General features: G+C 38.0%; 1 protein-coding gene across 1 annotated transcript in view; it reads right to left on the bottom strand.

Annotated features, from left to right (window-relative positions):
- Positions 1 to 21638, bottom strand: part of LOC113163970 (cadherin-12-like) — a 52503-nt gene extending 30865 nt beyond the window's left edge. The window contains exons 1-4 of the mRNA XM_026363042.1: positions 21393 to 21638; positions 6382 to 6676; positions 2967 to 3086; positions 1584 to 1751 (exon numbers count right to left, since the gene is read on the bottom strand). Coding sequence (XP_026218827.1) covers positions 1584 to 1751; positions 2967 to 3086; positions 6382 to 6676; positions 21393 to 21638 — 829 coding nt within the window. The remainder of the gene's footprint in view (positions 1 to 1583; positions 1752 to 2966; positions 3087 to 6381; positions 6677 to 21392) is intronic.
- Between the last annotated feature and the right edge of the window lie 3981 nt (positions 21639 to 25619).

Genomic DNA, 25619 nt, shown 5'->3' with positions numbered 1-25619 from the left:
AAACTCCTTTAAGGATAGCACTATACTTGACACAATGACAGCGAACCTGAAGATGAATAAACTTGAACATAAATGTCTACAATAAGCCAGGGTGTCAGACTGGAAGGGTGATGAAGCTTCTTGCCAGAGAGGACTTTTCTTTTTTCTCAGCAGAAGAACTAAAAGAAAAATCACCTTTTTACATGACTTACAGGAAAATTCAATGCTATGCTCAATGCCACACTACACCCAGCCGTGATGGTTACATTACTGCACCCCCTCTCATTTCTTATTCTCCAGTTTTACTGGGCTGGGTTGTTCATCAGTTTTGATTCTAATATTAAAAGGGAGCAGCTCAGGCACATGGATGAATTTAGGTGCTATAACTTCAATAAATAATAAAGTACTTTCAAGGACATGCATTCATTTTAAAGTCTTTGATGGTTAATGTCCTTTCGTCGATACTGCAGGACATAAAGTTATTATGTACGCAGCAGGTTAAGAGAAGATCTTTGTAGAATGATTCAGTGAAGCCACAAGCTATTACAAGTAACCTCTGAAGACTTCACAGTTGCAAACACATTTGGTTCCAAAATAGAGGTTCAGAGGATTATTGCATGGAAACACGTATAATTAGGAAGGAAAAGAAAAGATTTTTATAAATAACATATGTGGGGTGAATTAGTGCATCAATACAATACATAAATTAAATCATTTCATATTTACCAACGTAGCTCCACATGTTTTTGTTTGTTTGTTTTTTGTTTTGTTGTTTTTTTTTTTACCTGCAAGCCCACTACAGATGGAAAATGGAAGATAATGGGAGGATTTGGGACAGGGCAGAGGAGCCACAATACTTGGCCCAAACCTCTGTGCTGTGACAGCGTTATGGAAATATCATCTTTTCCTTGCAGCCAAAGGAGCTTGACCGCCTGACTGCCTGTATTTACATTCAGAGGAGACCATTCAGTGCTGCCTGCAAATACCTGAACAGACTGCATCAGTACAGAGCGGTATTTTTGCTTTCCTGTCATACACTTGCTGTTTTGGAGCAGAATACATTGTGCACAGAGCTTAATATTTATGCTTAGTATATTGAGAAAAGCTTTCACAGATCAATGACTTTACAGCTGTGTATCCAGTTCGGGTTTTTACGTGACCTGGTGAGTGGTGGAATCAAATTAATCTGGTTTAGCAGTTTAAATAAAATACCACATAATACAGTGTTTAAATACACTCACTCAATCCCTGGTGCAGCTCCATCACGCCCGAGCCTGATCTAAATATAGAAGGACGCCCCATGAGCGAAATACCACCAATCCTAGTTTATTTGCTAGAGGTGGTAGTTGTAGATGCAATCACGCTAAATAAACAGACCTTTCCTTACAAGAGGGCATAATGACAAATAATGAAAACCAATTACAAAGAGTAGACGTGATGAATACCCCCTGCCCTGATGTAATTGCACTGTGTTTATTTTGATATAATAAAAGGTGTGTACCTGCACAAGGGCATCTGTGTCATTATTGTTTTTGAAAAATGAAAGTCGCTGTTGTTAAACAGTCATTACATTTAAATGCGTACTATCTGCAAAGGGCACTCACTTTTCGAGAACCTGGGTGGGTTGTCATTGACATCGCTGAGGGTGATGTTGACGGTGGTGGTCCCGGCCAGGCCTCCCAGCTGGCCCCCCATGTCCTTGGCCTGGATTAATACCTGGTACTGTTCCTTCACCTCTCTGTCCATATTGGGCAAGGCTGTCTTTATAACCCCTGGTGTACAGCAAGATTGATGAGAAATACAGATAATAAAGCAGGAAGAAATAGAGGCAGAAGAAGACACAGTGAGAGACAGATATGGTGAGATAAAAAGACAAAGGGAAACGTCTTAAACATGAAAGCTCCTGAAATATATTTGACGCCAAATGCACAATTTACTTCAAAATGCACAATATATTTCCTCGGAAGGAGCGAGCTCCCCCAATAAGACGCTGCACATGTGCCTCTGACCAAGGCTGAAATGGAGGTCATTTCACAAACTGGAGACACTTGACATTCAATAGGGAACTCCGGTAAAGCCATATAATGATTCACTTGAGGATCAGAGACCCTGAGATCAGAGAGCGTTTGTACTGCAGATTAATAGCTAGGTCAGTGGGAGGTTGGCAGGCTAAAAGCAAACGGGCAGCATAGGTGGGTCTGTACTTTTTCCCTCCTCTTATTCCATTTAATACAGTGAGGGTGTCCCATTTGATCCACAAACTCCTGGCACACGTGAATCCAAAATCAAAGACTGTTTATTTTTCAAATATCTTTTTTTGGAGATGGAGGGGGTGTCTGTCTCTGATAGGGATAATTCCTGTGACGTGCATGGTGATTTATGTATTTTGTTATCTACCCCCCCTTCCTCTTCTCACCTTTTTCCTGCCAGTGTTTGCTCCCCTTGTTGATGTGCATTTGGAGATAGATGCAGGCCCAGCAGGGCAAACATTTATTTTAACAGTTTGATTTTTTTCCAGCATCATTTTGAAATACAGTCACAGTGGGGTGAGCGACGTAATCAGCTACAAATTCCCCAGTATCTGCCTGTGTGATACGTACCAACCTATTTTCATATGCTTTGAACTGTCCCAGATAATAAGCCAAGAGTTACCCGCTACCTGCAAGCACTAGCAATATCAAGGTATTTTAGATGTAGAGCAGTCATTTGTCATACAGTGTAGTGTTACAACTGCACATTTATTTTATAACTACCATATAAATAATTCAATACCTTCATTAGAGAACATTTGGACTACTGTTTCCCACTGATTTTTGGAGTTCCCCTGGGATGAATTCTGGGGCCTCATTTATGTTTTACAGTATGTCATATTATTCAGACTGCTGATCTAGATAACCTGCAATTGTCAGGTGCATTTTTAAATTAAATATGTAAAGCCCAGTGACTGTTGGTTCACATAAACCAGCAACAGGGTGAAGGATAAGTACCTGTTTTAGGGTCAACAGAGAAGTATGGCTGGCCATGGAGGATGCTGTATACCACTCTAGCACTGTTCCCATAGGTAGGGTCATCTGCATCTGTGGCAGTCACTTGCGTCACATATGTCCCTGTGGAAAACAATGTGAAGACACGTTAACTTTGACTTCTTTTGTTTTCTCTTGAGGCTTGAATCCAAACTCTTTGAGCTTCATCTGTGTACTAAATGATCTCATCTGACACTTACAAAATCGGAGTCACAACTGTGAAAGCCACAACTAACTAAACCGTCAAAGTCTGTGAGAGAGTGAGCAATTTGGGGGAGAATGAATGTATTGGGAACCAGTTCAATTTCCCTGTTGTGTGTTTTGTTTGCTCATTTGTAGCATTACTAAGTGGCTATTATTTAAAAAAAAAATTAAGCAAGGGTAAAAAAAAGCCAACAATGCTAAAAACAACACCACCATTAAGAAAACAAAGGGCCATGAGAAGAACAGTATTAAGATGGCAGTCTTCCAAACTCAGCAGCAGTAACAGGAACAGGATAATTACTTGTCAGACATTTGGCTCATCCTCCCTGACTAGCTGGCATTGAAATCACCATTCCATTAAGGCAGTCCTTATTTACCACATATTTAAATTCAACAGATTCAATCAAAAGTTTCCAGTTTGCCTTGTCAGCCTGATTATTTCACTCTCTACTCCAAAACACAAACGCTAGTGTGGTGTTTCTTGGGCAGATGGGCTGATTCTTTAGGAAGAGTACTTGCAAACAGATTGCTTGAATGCTTTCTCAGACATACTGTTCTGTACACATATGTCCATGTATCAATCACATACCCACATCTGGTTGGAGAAATAATACGCTATGAAAATGTTTTAAGAACATGAGACTTTGATCAGGTGGATGGCATTTCTGCGGTCACTTTAGATACTGGTAAGCTCTGTTGCTAGTAAAGAACGTGCTGTATATTAAATAGGCTTTGAAGACTGAGCAGATGGTAACAATGGCATTAAAACATTAGGTGAGAGAGATTAGTGTCTCAATCCTCCCTGGCAAAGCCACACAGTCCTGATTAGACATACCTAAGAAGGATTCCTTCATGTTCAACACGAATATACAAAAGATGAGATAATACATTAACACCATTACAGTTTAGCAAAAAAGAGGAAATCCACAGCACTAAGAGCTCAGATGGAGTTAAAGTTTAAAAGCCTTTCAAAGTGGCTGACACCTACAGTGGGCATCAAAGCCGACAGCTAACAGAGTCAAATACGCTGCATTCGTGTAATTATAATGTATGAGTAAGAACTAGGAGGAAGGATCAGCTTCAAACCACGGCTGGTAAACAAGAGAGGACAATGCGGACAGTAGCTTTACAAAATAAAGACCATCTCTCTAGCTTCATTAAATATTCCTTATATTACCATATGCAACAAATTTCTGGGAGGTTAAATTGCTATCCAGATGGAACCAATTAACGCAGCTTAACATTCAATGTCCACAGATTTTCTGACTGCATTTGAAATACAAAACATATTTTATATTCAAATATGAAGAGGGAGAATTAGCGCAATAAAAATGACTGATTCAGTCATAAAATAGATTTCTGCGAGGTCTGGCATTAACAACTTGATATGCAAGTTTGTAGAAGGAGTGGAGTAAACAAATTCATCAAGCCAAAGTTATTTAGTGGTAATTACACAGTTTTTCAACTCTTAAGTATTTTTATTTGTCACATTCCCAATCAGGGATAAGCTCTCTGCCAGCCACGTTAAGGGAGTCTGGATTATTGCCGTGACTTATTTTATAATGTTGAGCCATACATTATTCTTCACTGCCAACTATCATTGCACATTTATGTTCAGCATCATTCTCTTTTTATTTTGCCTGCTAACATAAAAAATAAAAACAAACATCCACAGTGGCATTCTAGCCAAAGATAGCAGGGAGAGTGTAAAAGTTAATCAACTCACTAATCACACAAGTCTAGCTCATATAAATATTGATAAAGACTTAAGTTGATTTGACGTATGAAGAACCTCGGGGTTACTTTTCGCATTAGAGGTAAAGTTAACTTTTTCCAAACAAGCTGCTGGGATCTGTTTAATACTCCCACCTGGATTCTCTGCAATGATATTTCTGGTAGCGATTTCACTCTGCATAAGTTGACAACAATTATCAGTGTTTTGATGTGTCAACTGACAGATGGGAAGGTTATTTCTAAACCCACGGCGTGTTCTTTCGTTTTTGTTCTTTTTTCCTCACGGTAACTGCACCTTCTTTATTTTTATTCTGCTTGATTTATAGCACTATGTCCCAGCACACAGGACCACTGAGATGTTTTTTTTTTTTATTAATGTGATATCAAAGCCAAGATCTCTCCACTAATTAACTCTGGATAATTCAATCTTTTATGTTTTTTTATTTTAAATATTGCAACGTATTTAACACATATAATACACAAATAATACATTTAGCCTCCTCACCCTCTTTTTAATGAACAATCCAGCTGTACCAAGGAGAAATATAGGATTATATAGCGAGACATATTAGAATGGCAAGTACCCTTTGAGAGTAACTGAAGATCAAAGTAATGCTTTTAATTGACTTTCATAAGCCAAGTCTAAATATTAAAGTTATAATAAATCACAGCAAGATAAGATTTTTAAAACTATGAATAAACTAAATATTTTCATAAAACATTAATAAACATGTCCCTGGGTAGATTTTACAATGTCACACCTGAAAATGAAATACAAACTAAAACTACAAAACTTTATCACTAATTATAACAAAAAACAGGAGTCTAATTTAGCTTTTTTGATAATTTTCCAATAACCAAAATTCTTTTATATTTTTTATTTTTTTCAAAAATGACATGAGTTGTTAGAGTTCTCAATCAGCTGAAAGTAAAATCTGTCAGGCATCTATATGATCCTGCAGTTTATGTGTGTACTACTTATCATACTCATATTTTTTTTTTTAACTTAAAAACTTCTCTGATTGTACGATAAAGAGTATCGCAGCAGCATTTTGAGTGATAATCTGTGTTGCTACTGCTTTTTACTCATACTCTAGAGACTGCAGATTTTGGAGATTGGAGGTCTTCATTGCCATTCACATAAAAAGAAACTGTTCTCTGAGCAAATTACCTTGATCTGTTCATCCTAGGGGGGAGTATAAAGACAGACCAGGGATGTACAACTTAGGAAACACTAAGAATAACTGGTTTCTGAAATGGCAAAAACTGCTGGGGGAATCGTCGCCCTGCTGGTTGTGCTGTACCCTTGATGCTCTTGAAACTCCACTTTTGTCTTCTTCAATTCAAGAGCTAGAAACAAAGCGTTTTCCTGTGAAGAATTCCAATACATTAACGAAAATACTCTGTCTTTAGTGGACAGAAAAAGTCATTGGTCACTTACCTACTGGCGACATCTCAGGAACACTGGCTGTATACGGCCCCTCCAGGAACTTTGGCTCATTGTCATTGATGTCTTGAACCTTGATTACAAATTCAGATTCAGGCTCTAGGGGCCTATTGGTGTTGATGTCAACAGCCTGGGCGCGTAGGGTGTAGTAAGGCTTCTCTTCCCTGTCAAGACTCCTTAAGGCATGGATGTCCCCCGTTGTTTGGTCAATTGTGAAAATGGAGCCAGCCCCATCCCCCGAGAGAGTGTACTTCACCGCACTGTCCCCCTTATCGAGGTCAGTGTGCAGCTGCAAGACAAAGGAGGAAAAAGACAGGTTGAGTGCAAACATTGGCACAGATAATGATTCATTGAAAGCGCTGGGGAAGAGCTGTCACAGAACACTATTTCACAAAGACAGTCATGGAAACTGACTGTGCATCAAAGAGCAGATTCATGTCTGTGCAAAGATCTGCAAAACACTAAGCCACGAGAAATGTAAAATGATTGCACTTTCAGAACATTTCACGGATTAATGAGGCTAAATCTCTCATAAATAATGTATTCTCTCAGTGCAATTACGCCGCGGCGATGACTCTGCTCATTTCTCTTATGTGATATAGCAGGTAGGAGCTGTTCTCAAAGTGGCAAATATCACACGTCGAAAAGACCAGAGGAAAATACCCATTTTGCACACAGACAAATTTTAATATCTTCACCTGACAGCAGAGGTCTATGACCACAGTTGCAAAATATCACTACTCCAGCCAGAGACTTTGTTAATATAGATCCTTGGCCCAGCAGCTGTCTTTGTGCAAGACAAACACAGTCTGAAATGGTGGCAGAAAGGCCTGTTGACACAGTTATGTGTACCTGCCTGCAGAGATTGGCCATACAATTCAAAGCTTTTTAAATATTTAAGGCCTCTAATGCAATATAATTATTACCATGTCCAGTATGGGTATGGATTTCTACCTACTTATCAATGGCACGGGATTTCCGGCAACACACTGCAATCTTATTCCAATTGACAAGGACAGATATTGTAAGGAGTGAGGCTGAAGCACACAGTGTAGCCATCTGACTAGAGAACCTGCAGGCACGGGGCAACATGGGATTAATTTTTCTCTGTCAAAAAGCTCCTATAGCCTGCGCTGACATATCTTTAATATCACATTTCATGATTGTGTTCTAAATCAGCATGGTTGCTTCTTTCACTGCTTTTGGATGGGAATTCACACTGGCTGAGAAATGATTACCGTCCTGTAGTCACTTCCGTATTTTGTGCACTAGCTGCTGACTGATTGGATCCACACCCTAATGCTGACTTATTTTTTAAGTAACTTTCTCTCCATCTCTATCTGCCCTGCTGGTAAATAATAAGATATCATTTGCACATAGCCAATTTTCCACTGAATCTCCGTGGCAGTGTGAGCCATGTAGACGAGGAGGAAATTTGAGATGCAGCTATAAATTCTCTGTAGGTTACGGTTCAAAACAACCCAAAGACACGCCGAGGCAAGCACAAACACACTGGGAGTAATTGGTGATTCAGTGCAAATTGCCCAGTTCACACAGGCATAGCATGGCATTATAATGTGCACCCATGGTGCATTATTTATTGATATTAAAATGAATGAGAATTATTTTTAGTACATGACCCCTGTTGGGTGACAACTCGATCCCATAGCATTCTCTGCAAAGGCACAAAATTTCACATATCTATGAATATGTATTTTCCATATGAATAATGTGAACTATATACTTCAGACAGCGTGACAACAAAACTTACTGAACTCTCTATTAACCGTAGGTTTACCCAATAGTAAAGTTTAGCCATTGTGTCTTCTACTATTTGCTTTTGATACTAGAGTTAAGCATTACCATAATTACTACAATAATTATCATTTAGGTGTTATGGGACCCACATTTAATGAGTTCTGATGTGTCAATTCCACTTATGATTGACAACTGGTGAATAGGATTCCAGCTAAATATGTCTATTTAACTCAAGATTAACATGTCATTGCATTTTTTCCATGTTCTATAAACACAGACATGCAAATATGTGGTGAATGTGCTTTTTCTGGCATTACGAATGTAAGAGACTCACTTGATTGTCCACTCAAGACAAGTAAACAGCAAACCGAGCTACTGAGTGCTGCTAAGAATCATCTAGACTTGTGTCATTCAAATTCAAAACCAAAGGATGCAGCAATTTTTTGTATTTGTCAGAAGAGCCGTTGACATGTGACAGCCTTTCGCTCCACTACGGTGTATAAAAATGCACCATTTTATAGAGCAATCCTCTGAATTGAGTTACAGCAAACGCATTTCTTTCTTTCTTTCTTTTTTTTTTTTTTCCATTTGATTTATTTTGGCTTTGTGATGTAAAGGAAGTCGGTCTTTCCGCGGTCTCGAGCAAGTGAAGAGGGGATCAGCTGAAGTTGAAATTTGTCAGCACTCACAGTCGGTTACAGCAAGTGCCATAACTGTGAAAGCACAGAAATCCACAAAAGTAAATATACTTTAAGTGCTTCGAGAGCATTGTCAGCCAGTCAACAGTGGGTTATTAGTAATGCATCAGCAAACATCATCCCTATCATGCTTGAGCTGCTTTCTGGTCTCCAGAAGGTTTTTCTTTTATGTGATCATTAATAAGGGCTTATGCTTGTTTCACGTGTCCCTGATTTAAATAAAAAAAAAACAAAAAACTAAACTAAACAAAACAAAAAAAGAAAACAAACAAAAATAAACAAATAACTTTGAGACTTTTTTTTTTTTTTTTTGTGTAAAACAAACTCAAAGCAGATTTAGAAGCTGGGACTTTGCACTTTAAATGTTGGATGAATAAAGTTTTTTTTTTTGGACCATGAGGCACCTGTCACCTGTCAAACGCACCTGCTTGGCTTTTACCCTAGTCAGGAAACAAACAAACAAAAAACTTAAGGGTAATAAATAAGTAAAATAAATCAAACATGCCTCTATATGTTGAGGCCGTCGTTTCTCTGAACTGCTGCAGTTTGTTTAACATGTCAAGCTGAAGTGGAAGTGCACAGCAGGCTTAGCTAAAGGAAAACACATGCTAGCAAGAGAAGGGGATGCTAGCTCATAGATGCGACCTGGACACGACTACTGGACAGTGGACGGAGTCTTTAGGGGGGAGGAAATATGCTCGGAGGTAACATTAGTAACTTTCCAGCTTTCACGACTTTTACACCACTGTACAAAATGAAGGAAATGCTTAATGAAGACGTGCGCGCAAAGAGCAAAGCGGCTGCTAGCAAGCATGAGGAAGGTGCGGCTAGCTTCATGCTGCAGACTCCAGCTGCCAGCAGCTGATTTTCAACAAATCAAAAGTGATATTATTTATTATGTATGTCGAGTTTCCTGCACTAGATGTCATCCGCCTGATATTTTTTAGCCGAGGAGTTGAACTTGATGACTTTCTGAGGGACTTCCTGTTTGGACACGGATGGAGTTAAAGGGCAGCTGGTCAACAGGCTCCTGGTGATTCACAAGGTAGGACTGGATTTGATCGGATTCACTCTTCTGCTGCTTTTAGGTCCATGTGTCTTTTCCTACTGCTTTGCTTTGCTTTGCTTTGCTTTGTTTTGCTTTGTGTTGCTTTGTTTTGCTTTGTGTTGCTTTGCTTTGCTTTGCTTTGTGTTGCTTGTTGAAGGCCGCCATGCCCTGTGTGTTTGGGTGTGGGGTGTTTTATGCTGAGTTTAAATCTCATTACACAAATGATCAAGAATACTGTCATCAAAATTGATCTACTCATTTAAAACATATTAACTTATGTGCCTTTATGTGGTATTGCACTGACATTTAGTTGTGTTGTGTTGTGTTGGGTGCCATGCTGTGCTGGTTGGTTCCTGCACTTCCTGCGTTTTGTGTTGCTTCACCTGTCTGCACCTTCCTTGAGTCCTCTCCATCTTTTACCTTACAAAATGATATTTTAATGATGTTGCACACAGTTGAAATAGTGGACCGCACGGTCAATTCGACACACCTTTTTGGAGGTGCTGTCGGGCCTGAAATGATGGGGCATTATTCTGTCCTGATGTGTGCTGCTGTGCCATTATATCGGTGTCGGCCTGTAATCAGCATGTGTGTCATGAGTTTTGTCCCACTTGCCATATTGGTGCTGGTGATTATTGATTATTTGATTAATTTGCTATGAATTGAGGCAATTCTTTTAATTGGTGGTCAGTTTATGTGTTAAGCTGTGTTGTCAGTCACGTTGAATGAGGTGTAATGCTGGTAATTCATCTATCAGTGTAAGACATGGCATGTCTCTAAAATGCAGGCAGAGTTCATTTGTTAAACCGTACAAAGCCAGCAGGGTTTTGTATGAAACTTCATGGGTTTTAACAACTAATTAGCAACAAAAGTGATTAAGTGATCTCTTTTAGATTGTAATTGCTGGAAAGTGAAAGGTACTTATGTTAGTGCAGGGATTCTGACTGGGCAGTGGGTCCTGTAATGGTTTTTCTCAAGGATGGATTTATCTGCAATACTACATGCTTCCAACGTATCTTCTGTCTGCATATCAAAATAACTCTGTTCTGTTTTCTGCATTGTTTTAGGTCATCATGCTATTATCTCGACCACTGTACCACTGCATGTACAGTATGCCTGTTGTACTTTTTTTTTTTTTTTTGACCTGTATCTGTGTTTTGTCAGTGGTTGCTTTACCATTTGTGTTTTTTTTTTTTTTTTTTGTGGGCAATTTCCTGCATTATCAAATGTGCAGAGAGCCTCTCTCTGTTTCTCATTCCGAAACAATGAGAGGCACTCATTTGAACAGCGATGATCTTGTTTATCTGGCATTGTGTAAAGTGGCATGTCTGTAGGTGAGGCTGCCAAATGAATATTATTAACACAAAACCACCAGGATATTCCAGCATTATGGGCTTTAAGTGGTCTAGTGTTTGCACTTATTATTTTTTTTATTTTCTAAAACTCCTCTTAGCTTGTAAATAAACACTTAGGTATAAATAATAAAAAATAAAATGTAATCATCCAACAATTTCCATTTCAGTTGAGTCAAATGAAAGGGAACTATTTACGGTTGGCCCTGTTCACATTTAACAGTTTAATAGTCGTGCTGCCTTCAAGTGTTCCCCGAAAAGTTAAGTGAGGATTTTAGTACACTGTTGGTTAGTGAAATGGAAATGGGGAATCCTGCAGCAACAGTAACCGTTGATCATTTACTCTTATCTTATTTCCTAGGGTTTTGTAATCCTGTAATATTTTGCAATCCGTGCACATGAGCTGCAGCATCATCTGTGGGAGACTGTCTCAACATTTTACTGTTGCAGACAAACAGCTTTGTCTTATTACACAGATGACAATAGATGTGAACAACAATTTAAATCTTGGGCATGGTGAAAGTTGTTACTCCTTTTGTTTCTGGCATACCAGAGAGATCGGAGCGGCAGATGGACTGTTGTAAAAGTGTAGTCGTAATAGGATCCCCAATCTTGTACTCATTGGACCAAGCCAAGAACAACATGTTGCCGACAGACAACATTCTGTGTATTCAGTCTTATGCAATCCAATACAAATTACCTGCAATGAACAATGTTGTAAAAAAAAATAAATGTTCCACATTTGTTGGAAATTGTGATGATATAGTTGGTGATTGTGATTGCATTATATTACAAGATGTTCATCTTAATTTGTCGCTTGCTCCCGGTGACAAAATAACAAGCAACCCAGAGAGACGTCTATATCTGAATTTATCTGAAAGAGCTGAATTGGCACCTTTGTGACACACAAATGTGAATGTTGTAACCTTCATAGCTGCATCTGTTTCAGGCTGCATTAGACCGTTAAGATTTTCACTATAGTTTCCATCAAATATTTTACACTACGTAAGGGCAGTGGAAGGCAAAGTGATGGTGACAGTGATGACTATACAGTATAAATATAATTACTGTATTGATAACTCATCATGCACTTCAAGCAGCCCCATAATTAATGTCCTAATAATAAACAATACTTAAGTTAACTGAAGCTGGTTGGGGCAGTATTATAGTGCTGTAGTGTAGTGTGTGCAAATCATTACATGCTCTATTTATGATTAATAAGAATTTTACATTCAGCTGTTCTTTGATTTACAAAAAGAGGAAAAATAAACCCAACAACCTTGGAGCATATTTTTCACATTTACAGCTGATTCAATACAGGTACTGTGGAGAGGCACCTGAAAATCGATTAAGAACTGCACAATTAAAGATGGAACAGAAATGCAAATGCAAATGTCAAAAGAATAGGCACATTGCCTCATTAATTATAAGTGAAAGTTGACTGATATTAATTAAGAATTCCATTACTCTAACAATGGTAATCAGTTATATAAAAGGAATCTTTAATATGGAGGCACACAAGGGCTTCTTTTAAACTACAAAACGCAGAGCAGACAAGAGGCAGTATCACATCCACAGTACGTCAAAAGACTACAAGTGATTTTTACTAAAGAGGCAAATACATTGCCTGTTTCTTTCTTGTAACAATTGATTTTAGTTTATAACAAATGAATCACGAAAGCAGAGTCTGTGTGTGCAGAATTGTAATGACAGCATAACTTCATGGAAATCCCAACAACAAAGCTTGTGCAGAACAAGTGACTGCACGCTGGCTCGTAGAGACGGCAAAATGTTATGCTCCCATATGATGGTGCAGTGTCTTTACATCCCATTTTTCATCATAAGCATAATTACAAGATGGTCTGCTCAGGATACCCGTTGACACGGTGGCTATAAAAGGAAACGGGTAGTGCAAGGAAGTGAAATAAGATTCCTTTTAGATCCAAAGTCATAACATCTGTTTTGAGTAATTAAGTTTGCATTCATGACTTTTCTTCCCTCTCTCAGATGACTGCTCAATCTTCATTTTTCATGATTCGAAGAATGACTGTCAAATTGGATTTTACATTTACATTTTAGATGGTTAGGAAATGCTTTTGTCAAACAGATGTTTCAGTTCGTGATGTTTCAGAGTCTTGCTTAACCCCATTTTGCCAGGATAAATGGCCTTTTTATGCACACACAGATATTGTAGCTTTCAAAGCCTCAAGCTCTTATTTCCAGTGTCTTCTCTAGAACAGTTGAACCAATGCATCAGCAGTGTTGTCAAAACAAATGTCGGCAAGTCCATTATTCATCTGCTGCTAATCATCAGTGCAAAATACATCTATTGACTGGAGCTACTCAACTGCTTGTAGAAATGGGCTGTGCAGCATAGTGATTGTGCTTTACAGTACAGTCTCGGCTTGGGAGAGGGTGGTGCTGCTGGTTACTTTCAAGATTTGCAGCACATGGCCCCTCGTTGGATGTGCAGTATACCTGCATATTGATTCTTTTTTGTGATTGTAAAGGAGAATGTAACCAACCTCTGTAGTAAATGCTGTAAACGCATTTCTGTAACAAGGATGATTTGAGTTTCCGCTCAGGAATACATATTCAATTCAATTCAATTCAATTCAATTTAATTTTATTTGTATAGCGCCAACTCACAACAGACGTCATCTCAAGGCACTTTAGGTTTAAGACCTTACAAAATATAACTTTATAAAGAATTATATAGAAAACCCCATATCCCAACAAATTACATATGGAACCTGAAATCTCTATTTATATAAACATGCCCCTTGACTAATGCCACATTCATTTTAGATTCATTATAATTTGTCATAATCAAGTCAATTACTGGAAACAATTCGACTTTAATGTGCGCACCTGGTTTACTGCTGTCTTGACTTTATTTTTATACTGCTGTTCATTATGAGGTCTGAAACTACCCTTCAGCCACTGTCCTACCGACTCAGTAACGTGAAGAGAGACTGGCAGTATGTTGGTATGTTGTAGGTGGCTGCAAGTCGGGACACTGTCAGGCCACTGCCATGTCATACCACATCCTGACTGCTGGTTGCGTGGTAAGTTTCCACAGGTAGTCGGTGTACTGGTGAGCTGCTGATGGAAAGAAAACACTATGTCAAATGCTGTGAGCTTATTATAGCTGATCGATATTGGCTTGCGGGCCATTTCTTTGCTGCTGACAGCTCCGAGCTTGCTATCTGGCTTGTGTCATGCCTCAGTCAGGTAATAGGAATTGGGTGGGGGTTGTGGGGAATTGTGCGCATACACACAGAAGGCTATACGGCTACGTATACGAACCACAGAAAATGTATAGGTTTGACAGAGGGGGGAGAGGACGGGAAGACAGCAAGAAGACAAAATAGGATAGATGGACAGATATTGCAATGTGCGAGACAACGGATGAAAGCTTCTTTTTTTCAGCTGTTAGGCTTTATTAGTACAGTGCTTTGTAAATTGCACCAGTTCTAAAGAGATAATTGTGAAAACGCAGGTTTGCAGATGAAGTTTGTAACAGTGGCTGATGATGTAACCGTTACTCAGTCTTACTGTATGAATTGTGATTTGAGGTTAGTGGGGGTTAATGCCTTGATTTTTCCCTTTCTCATATCACATTTAATTAAACAATGTATATTGATACAACATACGTAATGCAGTTTTCTACCCACAATCACAACAATATTGTCTGTCAATGTCAAACTACAAATGGAAATGTTGACCAGAGTAGTAAGTGATACTGATTGGCACATTAGCACACCATTTGGAAATATGATCCAAGCAATTCAGGAGAAAAGTCCATTACCCACGAGGACAAAATATGTAATATATAACTTTGGCAGGACAGATGAATGGCATCATTAGCTTTTATTTCAGCTGTTCTTTTCTGGATTTCTTGCAGCATTCATCATCAATATACATTACAGTTGTAAATGCCCTTAACCTGTTAATATGTTCTAATGAGCACACCTCATGCATATTTGTCAGGAGAGTAGTTTTTAAAAGTTATTTGCATTTTGACAGGAAATTACTTGGGCAACGATTTTGCAAATGAATTTAGGGATGCTCATGTATGAGCATTTCATAGGTGAGTGTCTTATACACATTTTATATAATCCATATTATATGACTATATTTTTTCTAATGCTAACAACACATAAATCCATTTCTGAATATGATTCATATTAATAATTAAAAGAACTACAGCTGCAATCATCTAATTGTTTATATATGCACTTGTATACTATGCTCCCAGTCCTCCAGTCTGATTGCTGTATTGTGTCAGACAATCAGCTACTGCATTAGACAGGCTTTATGCAGCTCAACAAGATTAGTGTTTTGGCGCTTTGGTCAGACTGCTTGCAGTAGCCTTGTTTAGCTGTAGGTCACTGAATAGACCTCTGCATAAAACAGGGATTTTAATTAGCCTCTCTGTCTCACTTAAGTATTTTACCATAGTGGCTATCATCATCATAGCATTTAAATAGGTTTGCTGCTTTTTATTTGGGTCTTTAAAATTCTTTTTCTAAGCGTTTTACAACTAAGTTTAAACAGAGGATTTGAACAAAACGGTATTTAATGACATGAAGCACTCCATCACTGCAAAGGGTGGTAAATTTTGCGGTCAGATGATGGAAGCTTTGTTGTGCATAAGTCTTGTTGAAAAGCTTTTTATGCCTTCCCTATATGTCCACATTGAAAGATTAAATTGGCGTGGCACACATCAGTAGTAAATCTCAGCCAGGTGTGGGGTGTGACTGGGAGGGAGCGCCATCAATAAAAAGAAGAATGGTCACTCTTTGGCAGATAAGACGCAAAGGAATAAACAAGTTGTAGGAGAAACGGGGCTGCCCTTTCTAGCAAAAGTGGTTTATTGAGTTTCATTTAAATGAGCGACCTTTTGTGTGTGAAATGGGGCATTGGAGCATGCCACTGCTTGCCATTGCAGACGTTAGACTTTCCTTTCCTTGTAAAGGTCCCAAGTGTGACTCTATCTAAATTGATTGGATTTCTATTTAACCTTGAGACATCATGTGTATAATATTTACTATCTGAACTTCAATGCTGCAGCATTGGTGAGTATTTTTTATGTATTTTTGAAACCGATTCCCTCACTGCATTTCTTGCCAAGTGCATAATTTGTTTAGTCTCTTTGGAGGGTCTCACACATTGCCTTGCTATTATGTTTCCATGACTTCGCACAGTATAAAAAGAAAACATGTTTGTGTATAGTGTTGCTTTCTGCAGTGGAGACCCAAGTTATCCATCCTTATGTAAGTCCTGTCTCTCATCATTGAGCTTGCAAAGGATAGGTTTGGCACAAACACTCACTCTCTTTCAGCTCCCTCGCTTTCTATCCAATCTCTGTACCTTTCTATCTGTCAATTTCATGCACAAAATGTGCATTGTGCTATCACAGGATAAAGCCAGTATAAATGATTGGACAGCTCAAATGGAAAATATAAATGTATAAATTTCCTTTTCTTTTAACTTTTTGCCGCGCTTTGAATTTTGTCCACATTGTCTCTTATCTTGTCAATAAAAAATTATACCATATAGTCAGCAAGTCCCATTATTGTTAGTGATATCTTGAGAAATGTGTTGCTTTTCATTACAGCTCTACAGGTAAGTGGTCATTAAATTTATCTTGTATCAAAATGACTAGCACAGTTCCCTTAAATGGATTTTGAATTTGAACATTACTGTAGTTCCAGGGAAAATTTGTCAAACTGCTATTTATATTAAAATCGAGAGTAACATGACTGTAGACAGAAATGCTGCAGAATATCTGCTGAACTCAGTGAAGAGTTTAATAGAGAGTGAGAGGAGGCAGCCTGGCTTGATTTACAGCTACAGCACTAATGGCAGATTTTTTCGTGCAGATAATCACTGCTCAGCATAGGAAAGGCCTGAGCATGATCTAATTATGAGTGCACAGGGTTTGTTACATTACCCCTCTTAAGCCCTGTGGGCTTAAATTACTAATCTGCAATAAAGTGGCTGTTGTCAATAGGAGATTTTGACAAGTTTCCCAACATGAAGGCCTTTTCACAGGTCTTCATGTTGGTTCTCAAAGTGATTCCGATATGTTTTTTGTTCCTTTAAATCTCAAGTGTGAGATTTATTATTATGATGATGATGATTATTATTATTATTATTATTTTAAACTAGAGAAAAGGACAAAATAATAATGTTTTGTCTCAATTGTTTATTCTGCAGGTTTTGAATAACCTTGTAGACTTTTTTATTTACACCACAGGTCCATTGAGGTATTAATACCACTGTTCTATTTCAGAAGTACATTTGATCCACTCCACAGAGAAATCCTAGTGGTCCAGAGACTCTTGAGACATGGTGACCGTGTGAAAAGTGAAGTAACTGCTTTTCCAAACAACTGCAGTTGAATTGACCTTAAAGGACACTTCCATATTTACTGTATGCCAGGGATTAGTAGTAGTGCTAAGGACCAAGCTGAATCTTGTCATGACCTGATTTACACCTCAGGTAGAAAAGAGGATAATTAAGTAAGTAGTGTAAGTAGCGGCTCTCAGTTGTGACTGCAGGATTTCTAACACTCCTGTCACGTTTAGTGTCTACCACCTCTACTTGCCTGAGAAGCTGTTAAGGCAAGAATACATTCTGGCATACCTACTGAGTTATAGTGTGTGTGAGAAATTAATATGAATATAGTACTGTACTGTTTTTCCTCACTGTTAGACTGTATCACAGTGTTTATTCTCAAATTAGGTTGCATGTGTCAAATTGTATAAAAGCCTCCAATCTTAATTCATTCTCTTTATTTTGCAGTCACACAATGCTGCCCAAACAAACAAGAGGAAATGCAGAGTAGAAATATTTTGTGCTGCTGTTGCCAATGAAAATAAATGCTTGTGTGCCTTATTTGCACTCATTAATCCATTAGTCATTAAGGATGCATAATGTTTGTTTAGGATGTGCTGTCCTATGCCCAAGATGTAATACTTATCCTTCATAAGATTGCAAGACAATTTGTGTTCTTTGATATGAATTGCTTGTAGTAGTAGTAGTAGTAGTAGTGGTAGTAGTGATGATGATATAATAATAATAATAATAATAATAATAATAATAATAATAATAATAATAACAATTAACTTAAATCATAAGCAGTAGGTCCCATCTTCCTTGTCCCATTCTCAGTAAACTCAAGATCTTAGTTTTGTGTATACATCAATGGAGAGAATATGGGGTTTAAAACATGCTTATGCAAAATAATAAATATAACCGCTTTATACGACATAAACTCCAAAAAAAGTCCCACAGATGTTATCTAGTACAAACCACTAAAACAGGTCTTGGGTAATATATTATGGGATGTGTTCTATAGTGCTGTGTTTTTTTGAAAATATGTGGTGAGGACAAGGAGTGTTGTGAAGCTGATCTGTTTTATCTTTTATACCTGATACATGCTTCTCGATGTAGTTTTGCACAGCTGTTAGGTGGTGGTATGGATTAGTATTAGAAGTACCATTAAATCATTATTTTGGTGGTATGGTGATGAATGTGCCATATTACTTGCTGGAGCTGATGAAGGTTGATGAGTACGTTTTGAAATTTTAATGAAGACAGAAAACAAAGGATTTTCAAGGACGGGTAAATGCTATCATATTGTTTCCAAACATCTGTTGTCACTACTGGCAACTGCTGGTGCATTCATGCGAAAGTCACCAGTTAATAGGCAAACTGGTTGATCCGTAACACTGGTATTCTGACTCTTCACTCCATTATGAGTGGCTGTCCTCCTTCCTCTTTTCCTCCTCCAATACTTGCTATGTTAATTGTAGGCTAGCTACAATAAGTAGGACATTTGCTGTTGGATTCAAAGTCGGCAGTGATTAATTCAATTCAGCACTTTTGGTATAGTATTTTATTATCACTGACATTGTCAGATTTTTGTAAAAATTAGTCAGAATTTCAGAAAGGCTTCATCATAGGAGGAATCACTTTTCTCAATTCTATCTTTTTTTGTTAGTTTGATTACACTGCAAATCAAAAGCAGCTTGACGAATTAGCAAAATTAAATGGCAACTTAGGACACAGATAACATAAGAAGAAAGTTTTATTTCTTTTTGTGTGTGTATGTATTTTGACCAGGTTTCAGTCATACTTCATATTCACACCTGTTTAAAACAACACTGTGTCAGTTTGTTTTCCTGCCCTATTGTTTCCTATTGAAACCGCCTGCAGTAGTTATCTCACTAATCTCATTAATCACCTGATGATTTGAGTCATGGGGGGCAGCCCTAAGAATAATTCAATTATATATTGATAAAAAAATTCATCAAATTAAATAGACATGATAGATTAAGTTGCTGTGAGGTGACAGCGCTAACCACTGCACCAGTGTGTCACCTGTAAATATTATTGATGACCTTAAAATGAGAACTTTTTTTTTTGTACATTTATCGTATGATATAAAATTACCTTAGGTTACTGTAGTAAACATTTAGCATAATATAACAAGAACTTGCCAATAAACCGTGTCCGTGGACAAACTACAAAGGTATAAATCCACATAGCAAACTGATCACAACAAGCACAACAGCTACTATGTAATCCTGTCTGTGCTAATGAACTAATAAATGAGAACCATATAATAAACGTACAACCTTAGTTTGAAGCAAACACACAAACTAACCATGACTTAGAAAATCACCTGCATAATAGGAAAGAACTTTAATTAAATTACTAGACTTATGCTCAAAGAAGGGATGGTATAGAATTGTGGTTTTCCTCCTCAACACAGCAATTGAAATAAATTAATGCTGACACCTAACACAAAATACTAGTATTCATTTTGATAATTACATCTTCATTTGGTCCAGAATGGCACATCTGTCACTCAGTTTCTTGATCCACTATAGCCCCAATACTCTGCAGGACAGTGGATGGAAATCATGTTTATATTCTGGAGTGAATGCATTACTACAATTAGGCATTGATGTATTATAGACCAAGCATTCATTGCACAAGACTTATGGTCCATTAGAGTTCATTTATGTGCCTTGAAAACAAAACTGTTCCCTGTTATAGGGCTCTTTGATTATACTTGATAACTCATTGGAAAACATGTCACTAACACCCTGCCCTTACAGTCTCCAACCATTATTTGTTTAAATTTGATCCTCTACAGCTGAGATCATTTTAAAGAAAAAGCCCTTGCCGTGAGATCGCCCTGACAAAGGTCTGACATTGTCATCTCCAAATGCTTTTCATATGGCAAAGAATCAGTCAATTATTTTGAAGCAGTGCAGCAGTCCAGGATTAAGTGACTTAGGAGTGCAGCAGACAGCAACCTTCCTCCCTCTGCCTTTAGCCTCAGACACTTCCACAAGCAGCATGGCTTGTCAGGGCTGATTGCAGCAGCATTGGAGCAGATAAGTCAGTCTTACCATTATCCTATGTAAGCTAGGAGTGCCAAATTACAACTTAAGGCTTAAACCCCCACAGAGTTTACTTACGAATTTTCTTAAGCCACCGCAGAGAATAAAAAAAAACAAACAAAAAAAACAAAAAAAAAAAAAACAACATCCCCAAAACAGAGAAGGCCCATGTTTGAGGGAAGACAAAAAGAAGTCTGTCTGGGGTAGGTCTATTTGTGTTTACATTATTCTGTCTTCAGTTCAGGCTGTATGGTTTCACCACTTTTCTTTTTACCATTGTCAGCATCTTCCCTGACCTCATAACTATGATGATCTTACAATTTTACAAGGACTGTAATTTAAACTTATTTCCACCATTCCACACATTCTCTCACTGCCTTAATGTCACGCATGTCATCTATAGATATTTTCCCCCTCATCCTTGAGACCTTTTTTATCTTAAATTGTATCCCAAAGTTGGTAGAAGTATACTTATATTCTTTTATTTAATTAAAAAGGGCAGCCTTACAAAACGATTGTTATGCTGTTTGTGTATGTATATGTATATATCAATACTAAATAAATGCATTGTGATAACTACTTACTCTACATCAGTGTTCCTGATATTTTATCTCTCTCACATGCTATTGATCTCTACATTCACTACAAATCTTTCCAAGCTCCTTACAGTGTAATATATGGCTTCTCTCACACCATAAATAACTGGACAAAAAACGCTTTTTACCTTCCCCACGTACTGTGGTTCTGACCCCATGTACTCCTCCAGTACAAAGAACTGGTTCCACACCCAGCCTCGTTTGACCCGCTGAAACCCAGCTGCCCCATTCCTCATCGGGCCCACCAAACTCCTGGTGTGCTCCCTCCCCGTCCTGCTCCGTCCCAGTGGCGGTGAAGGTGGACGTATAGAAGAGACTGAGCCTTCGTCAACAAGAATCCACAGGAACAGCAGCAGGCAGTTCCTTGTTAGCATTGGCAATCTCTGAGAGTCAGGTCCTTAAGTTAAAGTCCAGTGATGAGAGCTGATCCACACTGAAAGAACTTGTGAAGGTGGTTATGGGAAAGGGTTGAGGTAGGAGCCTGTGCCAAGATGCCAAAATGTATGGCAAACCCCAAAGCAGTTTGCCTGGGTCTTTCAGGATCCCCCTCAGAGACTTGGGGAGCTCATCACCTGAATAAAAGAAAACAAACACAGTTACCTGCATTGGCCATTAGAAAAATGCAGTGATATTATTCTGATTCACAGCACACTTGGTCGTCATATGAAGAAGGTTTAGGAGCTTAATAAGTTGAGGTTCATAAATTACAGTGACATTCTAGCAATTTTTGTTTTATATTTTTTTTGTCTCCATCATCGGCCTGCTTTAGTTTTTAACTGCTTTATGAATTAACAAGTGATATAGTTATTTGCTTTGGTGATAGCTTACCTTTACAGACACAAGATGGTTCTCTTAGATGTATGTTCTAATTAGGTAGTTTACGTCTCCCGTTAGTGAAAACTATGACTTTATTTTTGCTGTCAAAGGCCACCACACTTTGTGCCACAAGTGCCACAGTGGTTACTGCTATTCCTTGATTTTCCATAGAGGTTGAAAGTCATGCATTATTAAATGACACTTTAATCAGAAGGGGCTGATGAGCCTTTATGTTTTACCTCACAATGTCTTAGTATTTGTAATTAAACATCCTGAAAATATAGATTAAAAACTTGGCAAATGTGAAGTTGTTACATCAGTTGCAGGCAGCCATCTGAAGCTATAGCAATGTTGCATTGGCAGTTCATATATCAAAATGACATGTGCTGTATGAGATGTCAGTGCAAAGCAGCATTCTCAGAATGATTTCTTTAAGACATTGCTTTGTTTCAGATGTCACTCTGTTGAGGAGCACAACAGACTTGACAGCCACTGGCCACATGAGATTGTTCAGCTTGCCACAGCGCGTCATTTTACAGACATGTTTTATGAATGAAGCACCCTTTTATATAGAAGATAATCCGGCACTTTGATATACACTTGAATAGTTAACTTGTTCATTCTTCCAGTAAGAGAGTTAGATTTGAGCAGGTATCACATTTTTATCTAAAATTGAGGAGTAAAATAGGTTTTTGGAAATAAACAGTTATTCACTACAGAGAATGCTACGTACAGTACAGGTAAAAAGGAATATTGAAGACCCAACCTAATTTATTAAGCTTCATATATTATTAAACAGTTAGTGCAGTGTCGCTGTTCACACCTTGTTAGTAATCCTGACTACCATATAAACAATCAAACATTCAGCTGTAGCCTTGTTACAAGGTACTTAATTGTGCTGAAAAGGGAACCACAAATGGCTGGAATGAAGAATGGAGCTAATGGTTTCCACACCTGGTTTATTGTTCTTCTCTTCTTCCTAATGCATTTATAAGCTGTACTGTAATGTAAGACAGCGTGCCTTTAATTTCATAACCAGAGCCCTCATTGACATCATTGTCTTTTGATTAATTATACAGACTTGGAACATCGGCTTCAGAGGGAGATTGCTTCAACAAGGTTGTGCTGTGCACCCAGATCCATTTATTCTCTGTCACCACACTATCTTAGAAGTCAAAACTGATCTGCAAAGTTCTCAGTGCAAAATTGGCAAGAACTATCCTGACATGGGTCATACATGCCTCTCCCTCGGGTCACTCCTCATTTAGCATCGACATAATGGAAAATGACTGTTCTCATAATTCCTGCAAAATCATGCCTCTGCCACTGTACGGCCCTGGGAGGGCTAGCATGCATATTTTATGAGATAAGTTCATTAGCATGTGTCGGGCTTCGGTTGTGAGCCTTGACCTGTGTGTCTACTTCAGATAACACGATGCAGTGAGCTGACAGCGTTCTCACACATCACCTTCAATAATCAAAGAACATATGGCTAGCCGATCTGCTGGTGCAGATTACCACCCACAAGAGACTCCCACAGAAAGTTATTAGTCGTCAAGGCTGACAAACAAATAAGTAGGCATTGACTTCTGGAATGGAGGGGAGAAATGAGTCATCCAGATGAAGCTCTTGTTTTGCATACACTTTCATTCCCTGATAGATATGTGGGAAGAGATGTTTTCTTCTTTTCCTCCTTTAATAACTGAAGTGGTTTTGGATTGTGGGCTGACATGTCATTCAGAGACATGAAGAAGTCATAGTTGTTTTAATGAGGTTATGGACCAGAATACTCACAATCAGAATGGATTAAAATCTGTTTTTAAGCTCTTTGAAATGTTAAAACTGTGTTGGTTTTAGGATGTAGAAGTACATCAATTAATTATGAATAAATAGCTTGACATGTTAATTGGAATGATTCCGTATGTGCATTGAGTCATTACTTATTGGTGTCAGTTTATGGAGCTGGATTCTATTCTGTACAAAGATGCAGAAATCATCCAATAATCATTCAACAAAAACGCAGTTCACAAAACAAATAAGCAGCATTAATACAACCAATTAAGAACAAAACATGACATAATAAAAGTTATCTTATTGTACATGTAATACCTGCATATAACAAAACGTGAAAGGGTTGCTTTCATATACTCTATACTTTACCTTTCAGTGTTCTTCACATTTCCATGTGGACTTTTTATAAAAATGTATTCCACCCACTGTATTTTGTCTCCCCACACAAACCCAGCTATAGATTGTAGAACTGCTGGTTCTATAAAATTTTGTTACATCTAGCGTTCAACAGTAATAACATTAAAGCTAGCATAAATTGAGGAGGGTAACCTTAGCAAATAGGAAAATGATCAGTATTGGTGTTATCCAAACATCTAATTAGGCCTAATCAACCTAATCAATCAATATTGATGAATGCAACCACTTTCCAACTCTTGCAGGCATGATATCCTAAACAAGATATATAAGAGTTTAATGTTTATTTTATTAAACATGAAGTCATTTTTAAAAAATAAAAATATTTAAGCAGCTTTAAAATATTTTATGCTTACTTAATATCAACATTTACACTTGTGTGTATTCACCTCTCCTTGATGGTATATCTCACATGTTTGATTTCGGCTGTCATAAACATTAAATTCAATAAAAACTATGAATAAATTAATTATTAGCTCAAAGATCAAAGATCTGTCCTTAAAGTAGAGGAAAAAAAACTAAAAACAATACACTGGGAAAAGCCTGAAGCTCTCTATTTTGACTGTATATCAAATATCAAAAGACTAGTGCCATACTCGTACACATCACACTGTATTAGATATTTGATTGTAATAGCAGTGAATGCTTCGATACCCAGTGCGTTGAGCTTTATCACTGTCACCACAGTGATCAATCAGCTGAACTTTCTGCAGTGACTGAGAAAACTATGTGCACCGTGTTAGTGAGCAGAAGCCACTGTCAGTCACAACGCATTGTTTCTGCTATGCTAAGGCCAAAGAAAACTCTAATATCATTGAAACCCTTCAGAGGAAGAGTGGGAGGAGGGAAGTGTAGGTGGAAGCAATGAAATGAAAATGGGAGTAGCAACACAGCTGGCCAGTCAGACTAAATTACCAAAGAATACCTCATGCGTAGGTTATAGCACAACCAAAGTAATGAATAGTGAATGGCTCTGTTAGTTAATCGGATACATTTACTTACTTACAATGCAGCCATTCTGTTGGGTTGCCAACAGAACAATGTGCTTTTTCCTTTTCTAGGTGAGAAACAATGGCACTTAATGTTAGATGCAAATCACTACGGTGAATATGTTTCTGTGCTGGGGGAAAAGGAAAGATGCCATACTTTTAACACACCCTCTATTGGTTTATTTTCTTTATGTAATGCTGCTTGCATGCAAGGCCTGTGCACAAAGCTGTAAAGAGAACATAACTTGGTTCCCTGAACAATAGAAACATTAATATGATGTGATGAGTCGTCTTCCCCACTTTCTTACATCCCACGCACTTTGTTTGGGGAGAGCTAAAGGACGC

The sequence above is a fragment of the Anabas testudineus genome, chromosome 2 (assembly GCF_900324465.2).
Source record: "Anabas testudineus chromosome 2, fAnaTes1.2, whole genome shotgun sequence".
In the NCBI taxonomy this organism is placed as follows: domain Eukaryota; kingdom Metazoa; phylum Chordata; class Actinopteri; order Anabantiformes; family Anabantidae; genus Anabas; species Anabas testudineus.
This window is presented reverse-complemented; position numbering and strand designations above follow the sequence as displayed.